At 49.3% G+C, this 8,221-nt stretch overlaps 1 protein-coding gene across 1 annotated transcript in view; it reads left to right on the top strand.

Annotated features, from left to right (window-relative positions):
* Nucleotides 1–115: 115 nt before the first annotated feature.
* Nucleotides 116–8,221, top strand: part of ATL1 (atlastin GTPase 1) — a gene marked incomplete at its 5' end in the record, with an annotated part of 15,793 nt that continues 7,687 nt past the window's right edge. The window contains 7 exons of the mRNA XM_010180346.1: nt 116–363; nt 710–844; nt 1,668–1,772; nt 1,994–2,044; nt 3,529–3,585; nt 7,216–7,308; nt 8,168–8,221. The exon at nt 8,168–8,221 is cut by the window's right edge and continues 118 nt beyond it. Coding sequence (XP_010178648.1) covers nt 116–363; nt 710–844; nt 1,668–1,772; nt 1,994–2,044; nt 3,529–3,585; nt 7,216–7,308; nt 8,168–8,221 — 743 coding nt within the window. The remainder of the gene's footprint in view (nt 364–709; nt 845–1,667; nt 1,773–1,993; nt 2,045–3,528; nt 3,586–7,215; nt 7,309–8,167) is intronic.

The raw sequence follows: 8,221 nt of genomic DNA on the forward strand, positions 1-8,221 counted from the left end.
TGCTGGTTTGGGATGGATGTTTAGTCTAGCTGGCCTGTTACCAGCCCTGCTGTCTGTGATTCTACACTTTGCAGAAGAAGGACCCTAACAGCTCATGTTTTACTTGTTTACACAGGTAGTTTTGCAGACAAGACTTATGAGTGGAGCTCAGAGGAGGAGGAGTCAGTGAGAAAGGCAGGACCAGTGCAGGTCCTCATAGTGAAAGATGACCACTCCTTTGAACTGGATGAAGCTGCACTGAACCGCATCCTCCTCTCGGAGGCTGTCAGAGATAAAGAGGTCGTGGCTGTGTCCGTCGCTGGAGCTTTTAGAAAAGGAAAATCATTCCTGATGGACTTCATGCTGCGGTACATGTACAATAAGGTATGGCTCCAGCTTGGTGGCTCTTCCAGGGATATGGTGCTGCTGCCACGTGCCACTCAGGGATGAGCAGGATAGGACACTGGCTTGGTGCTCTGGGAATGCTCAAGCCTCTCATTAGCCTGGGCTTCACAGAATACCACAGAGCAGCTCCTTCCACAGCCCCAAGCACCAGTGGGTCTCTGTTGGACTCTTGACTTTGGAGCAGAGGAGTTCACATTTGCTGCCCTATAGGAAACCTCTCTTTTAGGGGCTGCCCCCCTCCAGCACTGAGGTGGAGGCAACACAGAGGAAAAGTGCAAAACCAAAGTGAGATGAGAACTCCAGCAACTTCTGTTCCCACCTGCAGGAAGCGGTGGACTGGGTTGGAGATTACAACGAGCCCCTGACTGGTTTCTCCTGGAGAGGAGGGTCTGAGCGGGAGACAACCGGCATTCAGATATGGAGCGAGGTTTTCCTGGTGGACAAGCCCGACGGTACAAAGGTGTGTACTTCTCTGTTGCTGCTCAGCTGATTTTTCTCCTCCAGCTTTTGTAAGACTCTTCTGCCTTGTCTTAGGTGGCTCCAATGCCTGGGCAAGATTAGAGAAGGTCTTCAATGCCATATCCCTAATTTAGTGTGAATGGGTTTAGTGCAATGAGCTGATACGATGTCTAGGTGTCCCTGATGTGCTTTCTAGGTGTCCCTCTAACTCTGGCCATCCCAGAGTTTATTTCTCTGCTATTCTCAAGGATCTTGAATCAGAGGTCCTTGCAGACTACTCCCCTTCCCTAGAGCAGTAGCTGTAAAACAGAGCGTCTTCATTCAGGGTGGTCAAATACAATGCAAACTGGGTTTGGGGCCATCCTGCAAATTCAACTTACAGCCAGGAATATTTGCTCTTCAATTAAAGGCTTAACACCGAAGTGACAGTGAATTATTCATGGTGTGATTCCTAGCACTGGCTGAATGTGTTTTGGGTTAAGGAGGTGCCATATGCTGCCGTGTTTGGCTTACGTGTCATGAAGCTAATGCAGACTCGGGAAAAGACTCATCTGTACTGACAGCAAGCATTTGAGGAGCAAAGCAGCTCCCTCCTTGTGTTGCATAGCATAGCATTCATTTTGCTGCCTGGTGGAGTCATCGTGCTGTCAAGAGAGACTAGGGCTGCTCTTTTGCTTTGTCCTCCACCAGTTACAAGTCTAGGGCAGGAGCAGTGAGATTCCCAGCATGACAATGCAGCCCCTTTGGCATTTGGGAGGGATTTTGCTTGGATGCAGATGCTGAATGGGTGCGTCTAAGCTGACGTGGAGCTTTCTGCCTCCCAGGTTGCAGTGTTGCTGATGGACACGCAGGGGACCTTTGACAGCCAGTCTACCCTGCGGGATTCGGCCACCGTGTTTGCCCTTAGCACAATGATCAGCTCCATTCAGGTAAGAAAGGGGATGTCTCCAGGAATTGCTTCCTAAAAGGCGATGAGAATACCCAGTAGCTTGGCACCAGCCTAATACAGCAGCTTGCCAGGGCCTTTGGTGGGAGAGACGGAGGCCAGCACGTGTTTTGCTGCACAGGGAGCAGCAGTGCCTGCCTGCCTGTCTGTCAGTCTGTCCAGTGGGCCATTCTGAAGCTCTGAAGTTCTTGTTTTTAAATGCAGGTTTACAACTTGTCCCAGAATGTGCAGGAGGATGATCTGCAGCACTTGCAGGTAAGACCCATGTTCCTGCTGCTCCATAGCATTGTGGTACCTGGTTTACACTCTGCACTTGCAAGCTCTGTTGCTCTGGAAAGGCACTTTCACATCTGAAGCCAAAAAAGGGATTTTCAGTTTCTCAACTCTCATATTGGTTTCTGGGCATGGAGGAACAGTCACTTGGGTTGAAACTTGCCTTGCCTATGCTCTTGTAGCGTGGCTTCTTGGGGACCTGGGTCCTTTGGCAGGGCTGTCAGTGGGACCCTCATCAGGAGGGACTGTTCCTGTGTCTGGGACGTGTGCCTTCTTCAAGGCTGGTGACCTGTGGAGCTGGAAATGGCCCATCAGAGGCCAAGACTGACCCATGGGACTGGAAACATGCAATGTCTTGCAGCAACAGGCTAAAGTGACTGGGAATAGGGAGGGAGCCAGGGTATTTAACCCTTTATTATCTATACTCCTGCTGCTGTGAGCGTCTGTCTGCTGCTCCATGAGTAGGGGCAGTAAAAATGCTCATTTGATTCAAGTGATGAAGAAGCTGAAAGTAGAAGTTGCGCTGTTCATGCTGTAAGATGGAATATTTGGAACCTTAGGAGAAGACCAAAGAAATTGGGTAGCTCTTTATAAGACATCTGGTACTGGCTCAATACAGGTGACTCCTAAGGGTAATTACAGCCCTGACTTGGAGACAAGCAGCTAATTGGATTTTTGTGGTACATGTGTCCTGCCTGTTTCCTGCTATTATCTCTGGCTTTCTCTTCTGTTTAGGTGCTTGGTTGATTGGTTAGGTAGGTTTTTCCAGAAGCTTAAGAAAAAAGAAAGAAAAGCAAAAGTCCAGCTGGAAAAATCAGCTTTTGAAGAATTTTGTGGCATTTTAAATTATTAAATGTTTTTAACAATAATGCCTTTTTAACATTGAACTTATCCAGTGCAACTCTGATCTTTCAGTTTGGCTTTTAAGTGAGTCATGTTTAATGTGTTGACCCATTTTTAGGCATCCGTGAAATACATTATTGTGCCTTCAGTTAGAAATTACAGTCCAGAGAGACTGGAGAGCCTTCAAATCTTGCTGGTAGGCTGATCTCACAGTCTTTGCACAGCAGGGGTTTGCAGGGAAAGCACTTATTTCTAAATTCATTTCTGCTGCTTTTTGGAGTGTTTAAGGAGAGCGGGGCTCCAGCGGTCCCCTGTAGCACGTGAAGTTTCTGGTTGGTGTGAAAGCAAGAGCAAGCAGCTGATTTGAGCCATTTTTCACAGATTTAGCAGCCAAAAATTCCAGGCTGAGATCTCTCACGTGAGGGCTGAGCATGGTGATGGTCTGTGACAGCCCTGCGTGCCCCTCAGATGTGAACCGAAAGCTCACAGGCAGCCAGTTGCTGTTCCAGGTCTACAAATGGTGTTGTCACCCCCGAGTCAACAACTTGCTGCTTGTGCTGGTGTGACCCAGCCGTGCAGACTGACACGCTAATGGTGCTGCTGTTCTGTGCTTCTCCTTCCAGCTTTTCACTGAGTATGGCCGGCTGGCCATGGAGGAGACCTTCCTGAAACCTTTCCAGGTGAGTCCAAGGGTCCTGGCCGGCACACGTCCCCTCTGCCAGAGGTAGCTTCACCACGAGGTGTCACTGCAGTTTGCGGGATGGGGAGGAGATGGGGATGCCTGGAGACTGGCTCAGCTGCACCAAGGAAAGGCTTTGTGCTTCCTTGCTCCCAAAGAGGCTTCCAGATGCATCCCCCATCCCTCTTTCTTTCCTCTCTGAACCCTTGCCATCCCCAGAGCTCTGCCCTGTCCTGCTGGGCTTGGAAAGCAGTCGGTTTTGCAGCAGGTTTGTCATGCTGTCTACCTGGGGACTCTGCGCAGCCTTTGCTTGGAGAGGTTTGAACCTCCCTGCCCTGGGAATCCCTGCTTCTGGCAAAATGAAAGGATGAGGATTAGCTCAGAGCTCTTGCGAGTGACAGCAGAGCTGTGGGAAGGCTTGGTTTAAGTGGGGTTTTAACTTCAAATAAGGGACATCTGTTCACCCTGCTGCTTCCCAACCTGTGAAAAGCTGGTGCTCAAAAAAAGGAAGCGTGTTGGGCAGACAAGAGCTTGCTCTGGACACGGAGCTGTGAGCAGCTGGGAGGATGGGGAGCTGTGACAGCCACTTCCAGTAGGAAAATGCATATGGACCAAAAGAGCCAAAGCAGAAGGTAGGGGGGCAGAAGAAACCATGATGGGGCTGTGGCAGATCACTAAAGCTCAGTCCTTTAACAGATCAAGTCATGATTTTGGATGGCTTTGATGACAGCTGCACCAAATTCTGTATAGGCAGGAGGTTGGGAAGGTGGTGAACAGATTTTGAGGCTTTTGGGGGTCTGTGGGACTGGTTGTGAGGCAGGGAGTGGGGCCTAAGGGGATGGAGGGAGTGATGCTGTGAGTTCCCATGTGTCCTCACGCTGCAGTGGAGCTGCAGGGCTCGTTGCATGATCAGGGTGGTAAATAAATAGGAAAACTCCTTCAGTGGGGCTTTGGCCTTGTACAAGTCGCTCCTTTAAGCAGATGGTCTCTAGCAGCCCCAGTGGCTTGGTCCAACTTCCAGCTGGCATCCAGAGTAGGTTAAGTGGTGGCTGGGTGGGGGGTTGTGACCTTCCCTAAGCAGAAAACAGCAGAGAGCAAAACATGATGTAAAAATGCAAATAGTAATTGGGAATGGGTTATTTTACTTTGGGTTGGATCCTGGAAGGCTTGAGGGGTTTATAGGGTGTCTGTGGTCAGGAAGTGGAAATAAAAGGTTAAAAATTGCAATATATGGTCAAATTGAGATTTTTGGGGAACTTGGAGAGTGTATTCGTTGCTGGCATGGGCAGATGACTGATAAATGATGTGAAAGCTACCAGTAAAAATACGTGACTTGTGGTAGCAAGAGCTAGGGGAATACTGTAACATGGTACAGAAAAAAACCCCCAGACATTAATAAATATTCCTATTCCTTATTTAAAAACTACCAGGATGATGTAGCCAAATATTTCTGTGAAAGTGGAATACTTCCTACTCCATCAGTAAAGAGGGGGCTGTCAAGGAAATCTTTGGAATATGCTAAAGTCATTAGGACTGGATAATGGGCTCTGATTTGGGGCTGTAACTGCTGTCAAGTCACACAGTTTTGTGGACAGCAAGGCTTGTCAAACAATCCCATTATCGATTTTTAGAAAGCCACGAGTTTGGTTGATGAAGGTGACTATCACCATGATATGTGGCCTTCTGGGAGCCTTATCTCCCTACGATCCTGATTAAAGGCAAGCGAACAACGTACCGAGTCAGCATTGTGTGTTTTAATCCATCGTAAATGGATTAAAAACTCATTAACTGGTAGATGACAGAGCACGCTGAACTAATTTTAATGGGGAATCATCATCCTTCAGAAGTGTTTCCTTGGGGCTCCCCTTGGGGTCTCTCTGATTCGCTGTCATCTTCATTAATGATCTGGGGAAAAAGATCAAACAACTGGAGTTAACCCTTGCGGATGGGATAAAATTCAGTAGAAGGATCGGTGGGGATGCGGCCAGGTGAGCAGTGAAGATCTGTCCACGTCGCCAAGTGGGCTTGTTCCTGAAAATTCACATTTTTAAAGGCAGCCAAGCGTTTTAATTAGGAAGCAGAAAGAAGGGCGATGAGTTTCTTGAGTGAAGTCAAAGGACCTGAACATCTTTTGTCCTTAAAACATACACATCTCTCGAAGAGGCTTCGGAAAAGAGCAAGCTCTGAGCAGGGAGCACAGGGAAAGTGTCGATAGCAAAGTAGTTGCATTGATCCTGCTGGAAGTGATAGCTGGCAGTGGAAAATGCACATTTCCCTTCGGCTCCCTCCTCCCCGAGCTGTGTCCTCGCACCGCAGCGTGGTCGCCAGACGCTGGCAGTTTGAGGGAAAGACGGCAAATCTGGAACCATTTTAGTGGAGAAAAACGGAAATCATTCCCAAGTCAGACAGCGCAAGGCATGCAAAATGTGTTTGTGGAAAAGTCCTGAGCATGGAGATGTCTCCTGAGCATCTCATGGTCTCAGAAAGAACAGCGTGTCCTGAAGCAGCTCACTGGGCGCAGTTGCTGCGGCTTCTCGTGCAGTTGGGGATGGCCAGCTCGCTGTTCTCTTGCCTTTTTTAACCTTTCCTGATGTTTTATGGAGGAAAAATAAGGAGGGGAAATATTTTCCCTCCCTCCACGAAATCTTTGCTCTAAACATAGCCAATTTTTAGGGAAATTCCAGTGACATGGATTCCACTCGCTGCTTATTCATGCATATGAGAGGAACCCTGGCACCTCCTGGGCTTTGGTGTTCAGGGCTTCCCCCTCCAAGCTGTGTATTTGTTACACAGGACATAGGTCCTTTGTACATATGAGACACTGGAGACAGGATTTTTTTCTGAAAAAGCTGTTTTTTGAAGATCAGAAGTTGACCGTACTGGTATTTATTTATTTATCGCATAGGAACTTTGAATGCCTCAGTAAAGATGACAAAAGCCAGCGATTTCTTATTCACCCTCGTTATCCTGCAGCTGTTTCTCATTAAAAGTCTGCCTGGAAGGCAGCCCAGTGAAAAAGGCTGAAAAAATGAGCCTGTAAATTCCCATCAGATGGAACTAAATGTGGCTGGAATTAGGGAGCTTGCTGCCTTTTGTCCTGGTTAGCAAAGAATCTCTTTCTCGCTTTGCAGTTTAAATGCTTGATGCTGTTCTTCAAGCCAGGGAATCAAAGTGCCACACAGCAACCCCGTACAGCCCTGGGGTTGCTCCCTCCTTCCCTCTTGTAGGACGCAGCCACACGTGCAGTGAGGCTGTGCGGTCTCAGCGACATGCTGGGGTGGCCCTGCACCGGCTGCCACCAGTAAAGGTGCAAATTGCTACTGGAACCAGGCAGAAACTCGAGGCCAGGTCTTGTGGCATGAAGGTGGGGATGAGAACGCTGGGGGGGTCCTGAGCACGATCAGCTGCTGTGAGTGGGGGCAGCGGGGAAGGGGGCCCTGAACTCCCTTGTGCACCCCTTTTTGGTAACGTACAGCAGTTCCACGTCTTGTGTAGCTGCTACTGGTCCTGTGATCTGCAGCAAACACCACAGCGATGCTCTTGAAATAGGAGTTTTTCCAATCTCAGCTGCAGCTTTGCTCAGTGGCACTGCATGGCACTGACCCTCTTGTGTTTCTGTCTCGTTTTCTAGTCCCTCATATTCCTTGTTCGTGACTGGAGCTTCCCGTATGAGTTTTCCTATGGATCTGATGGTGGCGCGAAGTTTCTGGAGAAGCGGCTGAAGGTGAGTTCTCTCTGACCTGGGTTCATTTCATGAGCAGTGCTGGCCTGGGGGTACACCCATGGGCAATGCAGAGTGAAGAGGCAAATCTGGCTTGGGAGCCAGGGGTGATAACGCTGCCATCACCTGCGGGGATGGCCAATGCACAGGGCACGAGGGTGAGACCTTGTTTTAGGGGATGATGGGTGCTGAAGAGCATAATCCTGGACAGGGAGCAGGGATTGGGGTGCAAAGCACTGACACCAGTGAGAGCAGCCACAGGGGTGGCCATTAGGTATGAGCTGCAGTGTACAGAGATGCTTGCTACGGTCACACTTCTTGCCTTAAAATCACACAAGAGGCATTTTAGGCTGAATTTCTTCGCCACATTCAGCGGAGGGCTGAGGCTTCTGCCCAAGCCCAGGCTCCCTGGGGCTCCCATACTGGGAGCAGCTGGGAGAGGCAGCAGAGATGGGAGTCAGCAGATTCCCTGGAGTCCAGGAGCGATGTTTTAGTAATAGAGAGTTGTAAAACTGATGGGTGAGGGCTCTGCTGGGATTAATCAGGAAATGCATGGGTGATTTGGTAGTGGAGAGACCTAATTAAAGGGGAGACAAGAAAAGCCCTAGTGGGAAATCCCAAATGTTTTTGTATTCTGGTCATACGTGGCCATGCACATTTTCCAAACGATAATAACATGCCCCAGGGCGTGTGGTCAGAGATACGCCAGTTCCTCAGTCGCTGGAAGAACTGTGTCTTTCTCCCTGTGCTCCATACCCCTATGGGATGTCCTTTTGTGTTGCTTTTTCCTACCCCACGCTCCTGCCAGCACGGCTCCCCCGACCTTACTGGTGTCCCCTGATCCCAAACTGGTCTCTCGCAGGTGTCGGGCAACCAGCACGAAGAGCTGCAGAACGTCAGAAAGCACATCCATTCC

Source organism: Mesitornis unicolor, unplaced genomic scaffold (genome assembly GCF_000695765.1).
Source record: "Mesitornis unicolor isolate BGI_N332 unplaced genomic scaffold, ASM69576v1 scaffold2703, whole genome shotgun sequence".
Taxonomy (NCBI): Eukaryota; Metazoa; Chordata; class Aves; order Mesitornithiformes; family Mesitornithidae; genus Mesitornis; species Mesitornis unicolor.